This window comes from Sciurus vulgaris, assembly GCF_902686455.1.
Source record: "Sciurus vulgaris genome assembly, chromosome: 4".
NCBI classification, from domain to species: Eukaryota; Metazoa; Chordata; class Mammalia; order Rodentia; family Sciuridae; genus Sciurus; species Sciurus vulgaris.
Window position 1 is genome coordinate 94,970,141 of NC_136464.1, and position 20,021 is coordinate 94,990,161.

General features: G+C 37.0%; 1 protein-coding gene across 1 annotated transcript; it reads right to left on the reverse strand.

Annotated features, from left to right (window-relative positions):
• Nucleotides 1-358: 358 nt before the first annotated feature.
• LOC306658691 (BTB/POZ domain-containing protein 10-like) lies at nt 359-2,642 on the reverse strand. Its single transcript, XM_079135876.1, has one exon. It carries the CDS (start codon nt 2,459-2,461, stop codon nt 1,367-1,369), a length of 1,095 nt encoding a protein of 364 aa, XP_078992002.1. The 5' UTR covers nt 2,462-2,642; the 3' UTR covers nt 359-1,366.
• Between the last annotated feature and the right edge of the window lie 17,379 nt (nt 2,643-20,021).

A 20,021-nucleotide genomic window follows, 5' to 3' on the forward strand; every position in this document is an offset into this window, starting at 1 on the left:
TTACTGAATTCACTTATGAGTTCTAAGAGTTTTCTGGTGGAATTTCCAGGTTCCTCTAAATATATAATCATGTCATCAGCGAACAGGGATAGTTTGAGTTCCTCTTTTCCAATTTGTATCCCTTTAATTTCTTTGGTTTGTCTAATTGCTCTGGCTAGAATCTCAAGAACAATGTTGAATAGAAGTGGTGAAAGAGGGCATCCCTGCCTTGTTCCAGTTTTTAGGGGAAATGCTTTCAGTTTTTCACCATTTAGAATGATATTGGCCATGGGCTTAGCATAGATGGCCTTCACAATGTTAAGGAATGATCCCACTACCCCAATTTTTTCTAGTGTTTTGAGCATGAAGGGATGCTGTATTTTTTTTTTAAACAATGGAATTTTATTTTGATGAAAAACTTTTGAGTTTACAATCATTTAGTAAATGAAGAGCAAACACTTCATTTTCCTATCCCATAACTCTTAAGAAAAGAAAGCATTAGTAAATAAATATCTGTGAACAATTAAGGGTAAGGCAGACCGGATAATAAACCCCCTCTGATGTTCACACTCCTTGCATGTGACTCACTCTAAAAGGGTGAAATGGCACTGGAGGTAAGTGAACCGATAAGATATGAGCATTGAATCTCATCCTAATCATTCAAATAAGCCCAAGATAAACACTTTTTTGCTCATCAAGGGCAGCAAACTATACACATTTTACTGAAGGAATACTCTGATAGAAGCACTTATTTAAGTTATACTGTGCATCATAACTATAAAATGGCTTGAACAGTTCCATTTAACCACCATTTATAAAGTGCAACTATATAATATTCTGCATTTTATCTGGGGTATAAGGAATATCAATCTAGACTGAAAGTATCCCAGCTGCCAATTTCCACCACTTCTGAAAAACTCTAGATGTGTGAAAAAGGACTGTCCCCCATACAAAGAACCAATTTCACAAACCTACTGGTAAACAAATACATTTATATAACTGGAACCTCAGGATGCTAGAGTTGTACTCGTTTAAAACACCATTCAGCTACCTTTGGTGTTTAAAAAAACCTACACTGCAATGTCCTAAAATGTTATGTGCATCTCACAATGAAGAAGAGTAGCCTTGCAGTGCAGAATGAGGAGAGTACAACGTCACTGTGAAGAGTAGCATGCTATGGTTTTAAGGAATATCAGCATCACAGCATTGGATTCTGTGCGTCAGGATCGAGGTCATTGTTGCCAGAAGCGGGGTGAATGGGAAGGATATCCAGCTCATCCACTTGTGGAGTTGGGTGCATGACAACCAGCTGGTCCTGGGGAATGTCTGCGGCAGCTGCTGCCAGGTTGGTGATAGATTTACTCTTTACACACTGAAAGTCTACATATCAGCTCTTTCCTTCTTCCTTCTCCCAGGACATTCGGATAAAGGGTCTTTGGACATAGTTGTAAATAACTTCTGGGCGGCCCCCAGGTCTTTTCTTTACTTTTTCTTTGTAGGTAGGATAACCTTCTATTCCCAATCTAATCTTCTTAAGACCCCTCTCCTTTAAAACTGATTTGGCCACATCTCTGTTTTCAATGTACTTGAAAAATCTATATAATTTTGTGCTATAAATAATTTGTGAATATTCTTCTCCCATCTGTGGTGGATACTCCTCATCCCAATCAACTACATCATCATCTGTAAGCACCACTATATGGCATTCTCGTTCCCCACTCTGAGCACTAGCTACCATGAGAGGGAGGATCATTTCTTCCAAATAAAATTCAAATTGTCTACGAGCACCATCATTTGATAACTCATGCATCAGGGCACTGAGATCTCTACATTTAATAGTACTATATTCAAAAGAAATACAAAGATAATCGCAAGCTTCTCTCAGCTCAGGAATAGATATGCCATCAGGACAATGGATTATTCCTGTCTTATAGTAATCCAGAATAGCTCGAAACACAGTGGAACCAATTCCTTCTGCCACTTCATACTCTCCCTTCTCATTGGGACGTGTAAAGTTATGTTCTTGGCCAGATCCAAACATCCTGCCCAACATTGTATTTGGCTGTGCGGTAAAAATGGATGGGTCTACAACAAATCTAGTGTTATCCACTATTAGTGTCACTCGTTCCGATGTCCTTACATTCCGAGCTCCTTCATTTGCATTTTCATATACAAACACCATCTCCCCAGATGTCTTACAGCTACCATCTGAACTTGACTGGCTACTGTTTCTGCTGCTATTCCCAGTACTGCTAATGGAACCATTTGGGGATCCTTTTTGAGGACGAGGACTGCTTGGACGAGCAGAACTATGATCTTTTTCTCGCTCAACATGATGCTGCCGTGTTGGAGAAGTAACATTTCTAATACAAGGAGTGAGCTGAGACTCTGTTCTTTCATGAGATGAATCTCGTGATCTGTCACTTGACCTTCGTCTATCTCTTGATCTCTCATGTCCACCACTAGCACCATGCAGACTCATTTTGGTGTGGTCCACTCCTCCTTTAGCCACACGTGAGGGAGTACTTAGTCCCCGTCAAGTGTCCACTGAGGATCAAGGCAAAGGCCAAAGTCAGCGTCGCCTCCACTTCCTCCTCAACCGGATCCCTCCAGAAGTGGCTGTGAAGCGGCCACTCCGGCGGCTGCGCCTACCAGAACCACCCGGCAGGGATGCTGTATTTTATCGAATGCTTTTTCTGCATCTATTGAAATAATCATGTGATTCTTAACTTTTAGTCTGTTGATATGGTGAATGACATTTATTGATTTCCACATGTGTGAATTTTGTTTACAACTGACATCTGGAGTTTTATTAGGGTGTGTGTGCTCTGGGGATCAAACTTGGGCCTGGCACATGCTAGGCAATTACTTATCACTGAACTAAAAATATGGATTCTATCTCTTATATTTCTCTTGAACTCAGTCCCAAGCTGCCATCAACCAACCTTGCATCCCTGGGATGAAACCCACTTGATCGTGATGCACTATCTTTTTAATATATTTTTGTATGCGATTTGCTAAAATTTTGTTGAGAATTTTTGCGTCGATGTTCATTAAGGATATTGGTCTGAAATTTTCTTTCCTTGATGTATCTCTGTCTGGTTTAGGTATCAGGGTGATATTGGCTTCATAGAATGAGTTTGGGAGGGTTCCCTCCTCTTCTATTTTATGGAATACTTTGAGAAGTATTGGAATGAGCTCTTCTTTAAAGGTTTTGTAGAACTCGGCTGAGAACCCATCTGGTCCCGGACTTTTCTTTGTTGGTAGGCTTTTGATGACCTCTTCTATTTCATTGCTTGAAATTGATTTATTTAAGTTGTGTGTATCTTCCTCGTTCAGTTTAGGCAATTCATATGTCTCTAGAAACTTGTTGATGTCTTCGAGGTTTTCTGTTTTGTTGGAGTATAGATTTTCAAAATAGCTTCTAATTATGTTTTGTATTTCACTCGTGTCTGTTGTGATATTTCCTTGTTCATTCCGAATTTTAGTAATTTGAGTTTTCTCCCTTTTTCTCTTTGTTAGCATGGCTAAGGGTTTATCAATTTTGTTTATTTTTTCAAAGAACCAACTATTTATTTTGTTAATTTTTCCGATTGTTTCTTTTGTTTCAATTTTGTTGATTTCGGCTCTGATTTTAACTATTTCCTGTCTTCTACTACTTTTGGTGTTGGTCTGCTCTTCTTTTTCTAGGGCTTTGAGCTGTAGTGTTAAGTCGTTTATTTGTTGATTTGTACTTCTTTTGTTGAATGTGCCCCATGAAATAAATCTTCCTCTCAGTACTGCTTTCATAGTGTCCCAGAGATTTTGATATGATGTGTCTTTGTTCTCATTTACTTCTAAGAATTTTTAATTTCCCTCCTGATGTCTTCTGTTATCCATTCATCGTATAATAGTGTATTATTTAATCTCCAAGTATTGGAGAAGTTTCTGTTTTTTATTCTGTCATTTATTTCTAATTTCAGTCCATTATGATCTGATAGAGTACAAGGTAGTATCTCTATCTTCTTGTATTTGCTAACAGTAGCTTTGTGGCATAAAACATGGTCTATTTTAGAGAAGGATCCATGTGCTGCTGAGAAGAAAGTGTATTCGTTCTTTGTTGGATGGTATATTCTATATAAGTTGGTTAAGTCTAAATTGTTGATTGTGTTATTGAGATCTATGGTTTCTTTATTCAATTTTTGTTTGGACGATCTATCCAGCGGTGAGAGAGGTGTGTTAAAATCGCCTAGTATTATTGTGTTGTGGTCTATTTGATTTCTGGATTTGAGAAGGATTTGTTTGACGTACATGGATGAGCCAATGTTCGGGGCATAGATATTTATGATTGTTATGTCTTGCTGATTTATGGTTCCCTTAAGCAGTATGTAATGTCCTTCTTTATCCCTTCTGACTAGTTTTGGCTTAAAGTCCACATTATCTGAAATGAGGATGGATACTCCAGCTTTTTTGCTGTGTCCGTGTGCATGGTATGTTTTTTCCCATCCTTTCACCTTCAGTCTATGGGTATCTCTTTGTATGAGATGGGTCTCTTGCAGGCAGCATATTGTTGGATTTTTCTTTTTAATCCAATCTGCCAGTCTATGTCTTTTGATTGATGAGTTCAGGCCATTAACATTCACAGTTATTATTGTGATATGATTTGTATTCCTATTCATTGGACTCATTTCTGTTTTTTTGACATGATTTGGTTTCTCCTTTATTTGGCTATTCCTTTAGGCTAGTTCCTCCCGTTGCTGATTTACATCGTTGTTTTTCATCTCTTCCTCATGGAATATTTTGCTGAGAATGTTCTGTAATGCCAGCTTTCTTTTAGTAAATTCCTTTAGCTTTTCTTTATCGTGGAAGGATTTTATCTCATCGTCAAATCTGAAAGTAAGTTTTGCTGGGTATAAAATTCTTGGTTGGCATCCATTTTCTTTCAGGGCTTGGTAAATGTTGTTCCAGGCCCTTCTAGCTTTTCGGGTCTGGACTGAAAAATCTGCTGATATTCTTATTGGTTTTCCCCTGAATATAATCTGATTCTTTTCTCTCGCGGCCTTTAAAATTCTGTCTTTATTTTGAATGTTAGGTATTTTCATAATAATGTGCCTTGGTGTAGGTCTGTTGTAATTTTGCATATTTGGAGTCCTATAAGCCTCTTGTACTTGGTTTTCCATTTCATTCTTGAGATTTGGGAAATTTTCTGATATTATTTCATTGAATAGATTGTTCATTCCTTTGGTTTGTTTCTCTAAGCCTTCCTCAATCCCAATTATTCTTAAATTTGGCCTCTTCATGATATCCCATAATTCTTGTAGATTCTGTTCATGATTTCTTACCATCTTCTCTGTTTGGTCAACCTTGTTTTCAAGATTAAATATTTTGTCTTCAATATCTGAAGTTCTGTGTTCCATGTGATCTATCCTATTGTTTATGCTTTCTATGGCGTTTTTAACTTGGTTTATTGTTTCCTTCATTTCAAGGATTTCCGTTTGGTTTTTTTTCAGTATCTCTAACTCTTTATTGAAATGCTCTTTTGCTTCTGTTATTTGCTCTTTTAACTGTTGATTAGTGCGTTCATTTAATGCCTGCATTTGTTCTTTCATCTCCTCGTTTGCTTCCCTGATTGTTTTAATTATGTACATTTTGAACTCCCTTTCGGACATTTCTTCTGCTGTGCTGTCATTGGGTTTTATTGATATAGTATCTAGGTTTGTTTCGGACATTTTCTTCCCTTGTTTTCTCGTATTGGTCTGATGTCAATGGGACTCTGTGATATTGTAGATTTCCTCTATTGGCTTATAGTGACCTTGTAGATTTCTAGTGTATCACCTACCAGCCTTCAGTAGCCAGAAGTCTTGGATTAATTTGATAATGCAGTGCTTCCGAAGAATGCTGCCCCTAGCCCGCTACCGGTTCCAGGGAGAGAGACCTGGAGAGGTCTCTTGTTGCACAGCCCTGGTTCCAGAGGCTGGTTGTAGGTTGGAGGTCTCCACTGGCTTGGGGACTTGTGGCTGGCTCTGTGTAGACAGGCTCTCACTGGGTGATTTGCCCCGAGAAGCTAGCCTAGAGAGGCGCTTCCAGCTGGAGGGGGGCTGGGCTGCTTGGGGAAGTCCATGGCACCCTGTGCTGGTCACTGAAGCAACCTGTGGGCAGGCTGTAGCTGGCAGTGGGGCGGGCTGGAGCTGGCTGGGGCAGGCCAGAGCTGGCCGCGCTTCTTCTGTGCAGAAGGGCTCTCACTGGGGGGCCTGTTCCGAGAGGCTGGAGGATCTGTCCCTATGGGCGGAGCCCACCGCCAGACTGCACCGAGCTGCCTGGGGGAGACGCTATCTGCCCTGTCCCACTCTACTAAGCCACTCGAATCCGGGCCTGCCACCCAGCTGAGCTTTGCTGGGTGGGGGAGACTCACCCCGTGGTTCTATCTTAGTCCGAGTCTCTCAATGCCTCCCCTTCTTGAATCCTGAGTTCTGGGGCGACTGGAGATGCAGTCACCCTCTAGTCTGCCATCTTGGATCGCCCCGTGGAAAAAGCCTGCAGCTGGAAGGGGACAATGCTGCCTGGAGAGGTCTCTGGCTGCCCAGCCCTGGTCCCAGAAGCCGCTTGCGTGTCGAATATCTCCACTGGCTTGGGGACTTGTGGCTGGCTCTGTGTCGAGAGGCTCTCACTGGGCGGTCTGCCCCGGGAAGCTAGCCTAGATAGGTGCTTCCCGCCGGAGGGGGCTGGGCTGCTTGGGGGAGTCCCTGGCGCCCTGTGCTGATCACTGAAGCAACCTGGGGGTGGGCCAGAGCCGGCAGCGGGGCGGGCCGGAGCTGGCATCGGGGCCCCTTTTTATATTCTTACTGTGTGGGCCTGCCCCAACTTCCTCCTTTGCCATCTTGCATTGACTGCCTATGCAGTTCTAAATCTCCCTCAGAGGAATGGGCCCTGGGAGTTCCCTACTATTCCATTTTCCCTGACTGAGTTCTGTCACCAATGATATTTTTCAACTTTTGAATTATTTGACCTTTTTCGTAGCATATAATGCTACCACATGTTCTCTTCTGCAAAGCCTTCACTGGTGCTTCATGACACAACACTTTGCCCTCTTCCTACCCCTCTAATGTTGTCTCATTCATGGAATCTTTTCAACTTCTTGGAATATAACTTATCCTGTGTATTAGTTTTAGATTACAGATCATTTTGGATTTGGGATTTTGAGATCAATGATGCTCAACCAATAAGGAATGTGGAAATATTCTAAAATCCAAGAATTCTGAAATCTGAACTACTTCTGGGCCAAGTTTTTCTTTTTCTTGTGAGTGTGTCTCTCTGTTTGTTTTGCAGTACTGGGGATTGAACCCAGGGCCTTGCACATGGTAGGCCTTGTACATGTAACTTAGCTCTGAGCTGCACCCCTAGCCTTGGTCCAAGCATTTTTTGGATTGAGGATACTCAACCTGTACTGCATGTAGCAAAATAGCACAAAATTGGTAGCTTAAAACAATAAAAAATTAGCATCTAATATTCTAGAAATCAGAAGTCTGAAATAAATCTTAAGGTGGTAAAATAAAAGGGGGTGGCAGGACTGGCATTTCCTGGAGGTTCAGAGGGGAGAATGCATCTTGCTTCTTTTTTTCTGTTTGTTCTGGCCCCTTCCTCTGTTTTCAAAGCACACAACTTTAGTGTCTGCCTGTCTTTTTGTTGTCTTCCCTTCTGTAGTCAGACATTTAGAATTTACCTGTATAATCAGGATAATCCTCCCCTTTAAAGATTCTTAACCTAGTCACTTAGGCAGAGTCCTTTTGCCATATATATAATAGCCACAGGTTCCAGGGAATGGGAGTCTTTGGGGCCATTACTCAGCCCACCACACCTCAGTTTTCATCCTTGACTCACTGTTTTACTCTGTATATGTTCATAGACTTCTTATTTTTCTTAGAACACAGAAATGTATATAACCCTAGAATAGTATATATTTCCATTTATATGCTTTTTAGAATTATGTAGGCTGTTTCATTTGGTATGTATGTTGCTGCAGCTTTTTAAAAAGGCTTATATTGCAGCTTTAAAAAAACATTTAATATTGCACTGAAGGTGTATCCAAGTTGAGTAATAGTTTTATTATTTTTTAATGTCTTACAATGTGCTATTATGAGACCATACTACATTTTAGTTATCCATTTGATTATTATAAGGCATTTAGTCATTTCCATTTTTTATTGTGTATGATACCTCAGTAAACATCCTTTACATAGTCTCTGCATAATAGCAAGCATTTCTCTAGGGTATTCACAGTTGATTAGTTTCATCATAAAGAATAAGGAGTTCTTTGGTACTGCTGAATTGTCTACCAAGTGATAATACTGTTTGTACCAGCTGTTATTCAATAATATAACTTCCTTTACCTCTGCTAGCAACTGATATTGTTTGCTTTTCAAATTTGAGCCAATCTGGTAAATAAGAAAACCTCATTATTTTGATTTATATTTCTCTGATTGTAGGGCTGGGCCTTTCAGTTTTCTTCAATGAAAATGTTTGTTCATATACTTTTCATACTTTTCTATTCACTTTGTCCTTTTTTGCTAATTTATAAATATCCATTATGAGTTTTGTATAGTAAGTAATTCTTTGTGTTATTTTTGTTGGTGATCTCTTTCTAGGTCTGTCTTGATTTGTAACTTTGTGGTATCATTGTCATATATATAAAAGTTTTATATTTTGATGTAGTCAGGTTTGTGAATCAGTTTTTTCATGCTTTTTGCTCATCATCTCTCTCAAACACTACTATTTATTATGGGTAAGTTTAACAAGTTAAATCATTGATTAGCTTTTAGAATCATAAATTAGTTCCTCATCATTTTCCATAAGTGATCTCTTTTGGGGGAGTATGACAATGAATGCATTTTTCAATCCATTACAGTTCTTATATTGCTCAAAATATTCCTTCTTTAGATGTTGGGGTAATTTCAGGTAAAGTTTTATGTCCTTTTACCTGACCACGGGGACACTCAAACATGGGGCCACATCCATTATATTTTATTAAATACAATCATTTTATTAAAATCCATTGTATTTTTTTTAGAGACAGGGTCTCACTGAGTCGCTTAGTGGCCTCAATTTTACTGAGGCTGGCTCTGAAGTCACAATCCTCCTGCCTCAGCCTCCAGAGCTGTTGGATTTATAAGCATGTGCCACCTGCTCTGCAGCTTCTTTGTTTTCAGATATGACATAATATCCCAGACTCATTTTGTATATTTCCTGCTCCTTGAGCTAGAATCAGCCCTTTGTCCCAGAATCCTTGGTTTCTTTTAGTCAGGAATGACACCAAAATCTAGCTTCCGGAGGTGCTCAGTGTTATAGAGGTTGTCATAATATATGGAACTTGTAGTGCAGGACATACATATAGTTTGTTTTAATGGAAAAAATTTATCATGAATGCATAGTAAATTTCTAATTTTAACTTGCTACTATAGAATTTTGCTTTACTTTGAATTTATGTTTTTCTTACTTTGAAAATTCACATTCCAAAGAGCATTAACGTGATTATATTTTTATCCTACAAAATTTAATATACCAAAATAATCAATATTATTGTTAACAATATAGTATTTTTGAAACGAGATTAAGACCTCTTTTTGCAGTTCTTTTGTCTTTAGGATTATTCCCATTGGCACATGTAGTCTGATTCCTGTGTTTTAAACATAGCAAAAATAATTCTTCCCTGAATGATATGACATCAACACATTAGATTTATTTCTTTCATTGGCTATTTGTTTTTAAAGTTTCATTTTCATTTTGATAATTGTATTTTATAGTATGAAAAATATTTAAAGGTTTCTGAAGATGAATCTGTAAAGTATATCCAGAGGTCATTGTAGCTTCAGTCCTTTCCCCTCCAGCCTATTCCCTTACCTTTGAGGAACCATTTTTTAAAATAATTTCTTTTATCATTTTTAATATAAACAATTACATAGATGTATGTATTTCCTTTTTTATATGAAAACCACTATATAATACCTAATTTTCTCAGATTTTCTATTGCTACTTAGTAATATAATCTGGAGCTTACCCTTTAGCAGTAAGTAGAGCAATTTCTCTGTTTTTTCTTCAGATTCTAAGCATTCTGTGTGTGTATACGGCAATACATTCAACCAGTTTATTAAATTAACATTCGATTTGTGTCTAGTCTTTTGCAAATATGTAAAGTAATGTAGAATTGTGCCTATATCTTTTCATTTTTTGACCAATGTGTCCTTGTGGTAGATGAATTCCTAAAAGTGAGATTTTCTGAGTCAAAAGGTAAATTCATATGTAATTTTACTGAATAGTGGTTGATTATTTAGATTCTCACAAGCAGGATGTAAAAATGCTTTTTTGACAAAGCAAAATCAAACTAATTATATATGTTATCATACTTTTGGATATTTGTAGTCTGATAATGAAATGATTTGATGTTGTTTATATTTTTTCTTTTTATTTTAAAGGATGCTCTTTATTGCATAAATTTTAGTGTCATTTGGATTTCTCTTCTTTGCATTTTCTGTATATAATTCTTACCCATAGTTCTGCAGGGTTGTTAGTCTTTTATGTCCAATGGATTCTTCATCCATCAATTCAAACAAGTGTGGATTGAAAATATTTGGAATGAATTGTACCTGTACATGCTTTTTTTTCTTTTCATCATTCCCTAAATAATATAGTATAAAAATATTTATGTAATATTTACATTGCATTAAATTATAGGCAATCCAGGGGTGATTTTAAATAAACAAGAGGATATGCATAGGTTTTATGCAAATACATTGCATATAAGGTAGTTGACATGTATGTTTCTGGCCTGTATGAGGGATCCTGGAACCAATCTCCCATGGATGTTGAGTGGTGACAATATTTGTAAGAACTCTTCAATATGACTTTGCTACTTACTTTGTTGATTACTTTGCTTAGTAAGTAGCAAATACTTATTCCCAGTTTGATCTTTTAATTTTGATTGTGAATTTATTTTAATTTACTTAACGATGCAGAGTTGTTTTTGTTTTTAGTTTTTAAATTTTATTTAGACAGAATTGTCAATATTTTCTGCAGATTATTATTATTTATTGCAGATTTCCCCCTATAGGCTTATAGTAGCCCTATAGGTGTCCAAAACCCTTTCTTTAAGGGGAAATCAATATTAGCAGTATCCAAATCAGACACTATGCAACCCTAGACCAAATAGCCCCTATGGGGACAATAACAAAATTGTCATAAAAAACAAAATGTGTTCAAATGTTATCTTTGGTAAAACAAACAGGTTTACAATAATGTCTGCAGTTTCTAATGGAGGACAAAGAGGATGCAGAGGGATGAAGAATATGGCTGTTAATGGGATAATAAAAGAATATACAGAAGTTCTAGAAAATAGAAAGTGTGAGAGTGTAATCAAAAGAAATCGGATGTTAGCATGTAAATAAGGGAGAAAGCGACTCTGAGGGAACAGGTAAACAGAAGGAAAAGAAAGCAAGAAAAGTAAAGAAATAAAAACTTAAATATTTTTTTTTAAAAAAGAGAAAAAAGAAAATCTACTGTATAACAGTCATATACTAATGAAACCTCCCAGTGTTCAGTAGCCTGATGTATGAGAGGTACCTGACAATGAGCTTCAAGCCTCCAGCAGGCGTCTCAGGATGGGATTTGCCCCACCTGAAGATCAGAGCTACGGCTTCCAGGATTATCCAAGATGGCTGCTCTGGCTTCCGAATGTGTTGGCAAATGGGGAGCTGCAGCTCAGTGGACGTGGTCAGCTGGAGGTCCTGGAGACAGGATGCAGTTGGTCCGGCAGTGGTCCTGGAGTTCGGGTGTGTTTGGTGTGGTTGTGGGATCCAGGAGGCCAGGTGCAATCAGTTGGTCTGGGTTCCCGGTGATAGGGCACAGTCAGTTGGTCTGGGGGTCCTGGCGGCAGGGAGTAGTCAGTTGATGTGAGGGCCCCAGAGGCAGGGTGTTCGGTTGGGCTGAGGGATCCTGGAGACGGGACCCAGTCAGTCCAGCCAGGGGTCCTATGGGGCCTGGCTGTTGTCTGAAAATGGCAGCAGCCACGTGTAATCAAACCTGCAGGTACTGTAACAGTGAACTTCCAGGCAGCAGACGGCAGCTCGTTCTTCACTGGTGGTCTGCGGTCAATCTGCTGGCAGCTGTCGGTCGATCGGGAGGTGAACCTCGAGCGTTGGATGATGGATAGGGGCAAGGCAGGCGATAGACAGGCGAGAGGCAGGCAAATGGCCAATATTTTCTTTTAGAGCATCTGATGTTTTAGTTATGGTTAGGAATGTTTCTTAAGTTATGGGAAAATTCACATTTTTTTTTCTAGTACTTGTAGAATCTTTGTATATTTGACATTGACTAATCCATTGGATTTTTTTTTTTGATGTATAAATGGGAATGGATTCTGTTTTGTTTCACTTATCTATTCAGTTTTCTTATCTCTTAATGAAAATTTCTTTCCCCTACTGCATAATACTACCTTTCTCACTTTTTAAATTCCAGGTACATTTGAGGCTATTTCTGGAATTTCCATTCATATTTCTATTTGTGTACCTATATCCCACTATTTTAATGACAGGAGCTTGATAATGTGTTCAGTTTTTGATAGGTTAGCACTTCTCATTGCTCTTTATTCAGGTTTTTCTTGAATTTTCTAGCTTGTTTATTCTTCCAGTTAAAATATATATTGTTATGTTTAGTTGAGAATTGCATTAGTTGAGACAATGCAAGAACATTTGGAGGTGAAATGATTAGATTATGACTGTCTTAACCCAATCAGTGAATTGATCCCCTGACAGGGATTAACTAAATGATAACTAAAGGCAGGTAGGTTGTGGCTGGAGGAGGTACTGGGGGAGGGGGCCTTTAGGGTATTTATATTGAATCTGGCCAGTGAAGTCTATCCTTCTTGGTGTGATGTCTTGAACTGCTTCCTACTACAGCACTCTTCCACCATGACGTTCAGCCTCATCTTAAGCTCCAAGGAGTGAAGTTGGTCATCTATGGACTGAGACCTTTGAAACTGTGAGTCCCAAATAAACCTTTCCTCCTTTAATTGTTTCTGTCAGGTCTTTTTGGTTACAGCAGCGAAAAATCTGACTAAAACATATATCACTCCAGGATGAAAGCTTCATGATACTTTTATTGAGACTGCATTAAATTGCTAGATTATAAAACTGACATCTTTCCAAACTGGAGTTTTCCTGTCTAAAAACATGAGGTAGCTTTCAGTTTGTACAAATGTAATTTTTAGACGTAAATTGATATTTCCTTTTATATATAGGTTTTGTTCCTTTCTTGTTATAACTTCATGCCTCAGTATTTTTACTTTGGCTCTATATTTTGCCAAGTCAAAAAAAAATAATAAAAATCCATTCAACAATTCTAAGCATTTAACAATTCTAAGCATTTCCCATGTATTCTCTATCTATATCCCAATACAACTCCCCACTTCCCCCCAAATGTCTTTTATAGCTTTGTTTGGTCCAAGATCCAGTCAGGCTTGCCTTTCTATTTTATCATGGTGTACATTAAAAAAAAAAATCCTGGTTAGGGGTTTTATTAAACACATTTTTGCTTATTTCACTGCACTTTAGTGGAGGTATCTGAAAATCTTTAAATATTCCCCATATGCTTGATGTACTCCAAATCAGTTATCAGAAACTCCAAGAATAAGATCTAGGCAATGTGCAACAGTGCACATTGTTTCCAGATCCATTTTTGACTGCTTTGTTTTCCTTCACCTTACAACTCAAATTATGCATTCATATTATGCCACCTTATTATAAGCATCTTATAAAGTCCATTTGTACCATTATTGATAATGGTATTAGATGTCCGCAATTGAAAAGTAGACTTTTAACCCCCTTGGATGGAATCATTTTTTTGCAGTTGTTGTTTTTTGTGGTGCTAGGGATTGAACCCAGGGCCTTGTGAAGGCTAGGCAAGTATTCTACCAATTGAGCTATATCCCCAGCCCCTTCTAACCCCTTTTTGTAATCTAGTATTCTTTGGGATGATACTTTCAGACTGTGTGAACATTCTCTTTTCCATTAGCCATACCCAGTGGTTTATGGTTTAGGTTGAGTACATTTTAACATGTTTATTGGCCTTGTTGACATCTTTGTGAAGTGACTTTTCAAATTCTTTCCCCATTTATTTATTAGGTTGTTTTTTTCTTACTGAATTTAGAACTATTTTGTAATAGTTTAAAATTATTTCTTTTAAATGTATTCCCAGTTTTTTCTACTCTCTGATTTACTTTTTTGTATTAATAGTGTTTTTTGATTAATAAATTTTTTTAAGTATGGTCCAGTTTATTTCATAACTTCATGGGTAGTGTTTTAATATATTGCTTTAAAAATCTTTACTTGTCTGAAGATCATGAAGATAGTTTCCTGTGTTATCTTCTAGAAGTTCTGTTGTTTTAGTGATCACATTTGAACCTGCAGTCCATTTGGTATCAATTTTCACATATTGCATGAGATTGAAGTATTTTCCCCCATATTACGTTCCATTTAATATCTAGAACAATTAACAAAAAGAATGTCCTTTTTTCATTGCCTTGCTATGAAATTCACACATATATATGTATCTATACACATGCATACACACACACACACACATACATATATTTAACTTTTTTATTTTTACTGACTGCATTTTGATTCATTATACATAAATGGGGTACAACTTTTCACTTCTGTGGTTGCACATGATGTAGATTCATACCATTCATGTAATCATACATGTACATAGGGTAATGATGTCTGTCTCAGTCTCCTCTCCCACCCCCCATTTCCCCCTACACAATCCAAAGTTCCTCCATTCTTCTTTTATACCCCTGCCTCCGTAACCCCCTTATGTATCATCATCCACTTATCAGAGAAAACATTTGGCCTTTGGTTTTTGGGGATTGGCTTATATATGTAATAAATCAGGTGTCCATTGTCTGTAGTTCTGTTTCTAGACTGTAAATTTTGTTCCACTGGACTCTAGACTCAGAGATCTGGTTCTGTGACTACCAGCACAGCAAGTGTTTGCTAAGACTCTTCCGGTCAGTAAGGAAGGCAGATCTAAATTGATGAATAAGCTAAATCTGTTACATATGCAAAACACTATTTGTAAGGAAGTTTCCTGTGAGCCTAAAACAACATGTGTAGTGAGCTCTTCCTTCAAAAGTTTCTTTATCCATCAAAAAGGAATGGAATCAAAAAGGAACCAGCACGAAATACACACAAAACTATTGCAAGAAAAAAAAGACAAAAATTATTAGAAAAAAGTAGTAGATGATAAATCATCACCTGACAAAAGTAGTCACTAAGCTGATAAATAATGGGACCAAATATTAAATAATAAATTTCAAAAAGCAGAATTAAAGGAATTGATTGCCTCTGTGATGCAAGAGTTTGAGGAAGATGTTCATAAGGCAGTAGTAGAAAATCAGTTTGGGATGTCAAACTCAGTGAAAAAGGGGGAAAAATAAATTATAGTAAAGAGAACAAGTTGGAAGAATTCAAAGGTATAGGTATCACTGAAATAATAAATAGGTACTATAATAGGTATAATAGGTATTACTGAAATTATATTAATGAAGAAATGAGAAAAGAGCAAGGAACTGAAGTAAATAAAACTTGAAGATATCATGAAAGAAGATAGTATAAAAAGTATTTCACATAAATGCTTATACAGACAATTCATTCCCTGAAGTAGAAAATCAAATAAATAACAGGGTTGGGTGTAAAGGTCAGTGGTAGAATGCTTGCCTCGTATGCACAAGGTCTTGGATTTTCGCCCCAGCATGATTGATTGTTGAGAGGAGAAGGGAAGATAGAAAGGAAACAAGCATTCTCCCTCTTTAGCAATTTTTGTTCATTTTCTATTTCAATCCCAAGAGTTTCTTCTGATATTTTTGGCATTTCTGATATAGTTCTTTAGAATTCCTGTATGCAAGTTGGTCACTTCTATATATTCTGAAACTTACTTATTTTATTATTTTTATTACTATTTTGGTGCCAAGGGATTGAACCAGGGCACTTAACCACTGAGTCACAGCCCCAGGCCTGGTTTGTTTTGTTTACTTTTTATTTATTTATTTATTTTGTGGTGCTGGGGATTGAACCCCAGGCCTTGTGCTTGAGAAGCAAACCCTCTACCAACTGAGCCATATCCCCAGCCCTGTTTTGTTTAATTTTGATACAGGATCTCACTAAGTTTCTCAGGGCCTTGCTAAGTTGCTGAAGCTAGCTTTGAACTTGCAATCCTCCTGCTTCAGCCTCTGGAGCTGCTGGGATTATAGGTGTGTGCCATCATGTTTGACTGAAACTTAAAAATTTAATGAAATTATTGCTGAAAATCTCATCGAATTCTTTGTAAATATGTAAAATTATGTAAATAATTTCTCAGAAACACCTCTTTTTACATGTATTCACTGAGTAAATGCAAAATAGTTGACTTTATTTCACTTTACATGTTTGTGAAGTTTCTGTGCAAATATTAAAAATACTAAGTAAACAAATGTTTATATATTCTTATAATTCCTAACAAACAAACACTGCAATCAGCTATCTGTTCAGTGCCCAAATCTGTAAATAATATAGTTTTCACCTCAGCACTGAATGTTGGGATTTTTGTGTGGAAAATGAACTCTGCCCTGGGAAATGTGAGCTCTATCTCACATTGTGTGTGTGTGTGTGTGTGTGTGTGTGTGTGTGTATGTATACACATGCATACACACATATATGTATGTATATATAATGTATATATATGATAGATTAGTGTGAGTATAATGGAAAACAAAATGCAGGGAATTATGGGAATAAAAAGGAGACCTAATACTTTAAATAGTAAAAACTGTTTAATCCTAATCTGTTAAGTGTATTGATAAAATATCAAAAGTTAATAAAAGCTTTTTAAAATAATTTTTTATTTTATATATAAATGTATTATACATAATATATAATAATATATATATATTAATGTTTTTATTGGGGCAGTCCCTAGTACTTCCTCTTTCCCTCCCTGCCTTCCTCCTCCTGATCCCCTAACTCTACTTGTCTTCCTTCTATTGATTTCTTGTTGTCTTTAACTGATGACTTACAGATATAAATAGAGGTGGAATGCACTGTGGCATATTCATTTATGTACATAGAATAATTTGTTCAATTTCATTCCAGGGCTCCTCCCTTTTCCTGCTCCTCCTCCTTATCAATTCCCTTCCTCTACTCCACTGATCTCCCTTCTGTTTTCATGGTACATGCCCCTCCACTTTTTTTTTCTTTTCTTATTTTGTTCTGACTTCTGTGCTGGGAGCTGTGAATGAATTGTTAGCTTGTCTGAGCCATCTCTAAGTTGAGGTGTTCCCTTTGGAGAACTCTCCATATTATCTAACCAATCTGAGATGGCTCCATTCGGTTCCCCAAAACGTCCTGCTCAAAGAGAATTCTGTGGTACTGCAAAGTTTATTGATTCAGACAGCCCTAGGTTCAAACCCATCTCCCCAGAGTTGAAAAAAAGAGATACCAGTGCACTCAAGTAGCCTTAAGGCTCCAGCTGCCTGGAGGAGGAAGAATTGCTGTGCAACTGATAAGTATCCAATCAGGCCAACTCCCCACGGCCTCTTACTTCTTGTTTACCTTGAAGAACCCTTCCTCACAATTATTCCCTTTGCTGTGTTTCACTATAAATAAAGAATTTACAGGCTTTTTTGCTTCATTAGGATCAGACTCATCAGATCTTTTCCACCTGTCAAGACCTCACTTACAGTTACATTTCTTGTATCCTTTCTCTTTCTTTTCTTTTCTTTTCCCTTCCTTCCTTCCTTCCTTCCTTCCTTCCTTCCTTCCTTCCTTCCTTCCTTCCTTCCTTCCTTCCTTCCTTCCTTCCTTCCTTCCTTCCTTCCTTCCTTCCTTCCTTCTCTCTCTCTCTCTCTCTCTCTCTCTCTCTCTCTCTCTCTCTCTCTCTCTCTCTCTCTCTCACTAGTAATGATGTTTATTTAGCAGATGAAAATAGAGTTTCAGACCTGTGAATATAAGAGTTCAGAATTCTAGAACATTAGAGCTTAAAGAGAACTTGGGATAATTTAACCATCCTGAAGCCCTGGGAAGTCAACTGACATTCAAGTTCACAGAGCTAATAGATAAACAATGTGGACTCATTTAATGATGTGATTAGAACCCATTATTCAAAATATTAATTAGCAAATCTTTTTCTTCTTATTATTTTTCACTGGTTGCATCTAACTTTAAAGGAGTAATCAGGAAACATTAAGACAAAATAAGTAATGTGAAAAATTCTGCACTTTGCTAGATCTATTACTGGCATCTATGTGTGGTTTATTTCTTAATACTACCTTTTCAGTCTTTTATTTACAGCCTGTTCACACCTTCTTATAGGCCCTGTGCAGGTCTTGGTGAGACTTCTGCATATGAGAAAAAAAACATTTGGCCTTTGACTTTCTGAGTCTGGTTTTAGCATGATTCCCCAGTTCCATCCATTTACCAGCAAATGCCATAATTTTATTATTCTTTATTGGTAAGTAAAATGCCACTGTGTATATGTACCACATTTTCTTTATCCATTTATCTGTTGATGGGCACCTGGGCTGTTGTGAATTGCAGTGCTATAAACATTGATATGCCTATATTACTCCAGTATATTAATTTTAGTTTATTTGTGTAAATACCAAGGATTGGGATAGCTGGGTCAGATGGTGGTTCCATTCCTTGTGTTTTCAGGAATCTCCATACTGCTTTCCAAAGTGGGTGTACTTATAGCCAAAATGGCAGTTCTACCGACAATGTACTTTTCCCCAAACATCCTCTATAGCATTTATTATTATTTGTATTCTTGATGATTGTCATTCTATATGAAGTGAGATGATTCTACTAAGAAATCAGGATAGCTGTTCCATCTACAACCTCAAAAACAAACAAACAGAAAACAAAAAACAACAATGTGGGAAAAAATTTAGCTAAGGAGGTAAAAGTTCCCTTAAGTTCATTTTCCTGTTTCAAAATTATTTTGACTTTTCTAAAGGTACTTTGCATTTCCACATAATTTTTATAATGAGCTTGTTGATTTCTAGAAAGACAAAGGCTTAGTTAGTATCAACTCTTCTTTCAGCTTTTTAGATAATATTTTTCAGAAGAAAGGACTTTTGGTTTTATTGATTTCTCTCATTTGTCCTATTGTGTTTCTTTGACTTCTTTTTGTTGTTATTTTTATCCTTTACTTCCTTTGGACTTTGTTCTTTTTATAACTTCTTACAATGGAAGCCTAGGTCTTTGGTTTTAGTTATTTTCTTTCTGATACAAACTTTTAAAGCTCTGGATTTCTTTCCAACATTCAGAAATTTTGGTAAATTATGTGTTTATTTTCATTTATTTAAAAATATTTTTCGATTTGCTTTGAAATATCTTCTTTTTTTCCATGAGTTATTTGTAAAGAGGCTTGAGTAATTTCCAAATATTTGGAGCTTTCTGAGATATCTTTCTGTAGTTCATTTCTAATCGTGTTTCTACAGATATATAGGAATGTGATTGGATTTTTGTGTTGATCTTATATCCTACACCTGTCTGAATTTACTTATTAGTTCTGTGAGGATTTTTTGTTGTTGTTGTTGCTGTTTGTTTTTAATAGATTCCTGGGACCTTCTATAGAGAGAATTGTGTCATCTACAAATGGGACATTTTTATTTCTTCCTTTCAAATATATACCTCATTTCTTTTTCTTGCCTTATTGTGCTACATAGAACTTTGACTGCTATGTTGAATAAGAGCGTTTAGAGTAGATTTCCTTGAATTTTCCCCCCACATCATGGGGAAGACTTTCTCTCTTACCTGTGGATTGATTGATTGATTAATGTTATTCTCTATAAAGTTGAGGAATTCCTTTCTATTCATAATTGACTGAGTATTTGTATCACAAATGGGCATTGAATTTTGTCAAGCGCTTTTTCTGTATCAATTGGTATAACTCATATGGTTTCTCTTATATAACTGGGTTGATTGCATTGATTTACTTTGAATATTGAAACAGACTTGCATCCTTGGAATAAATAT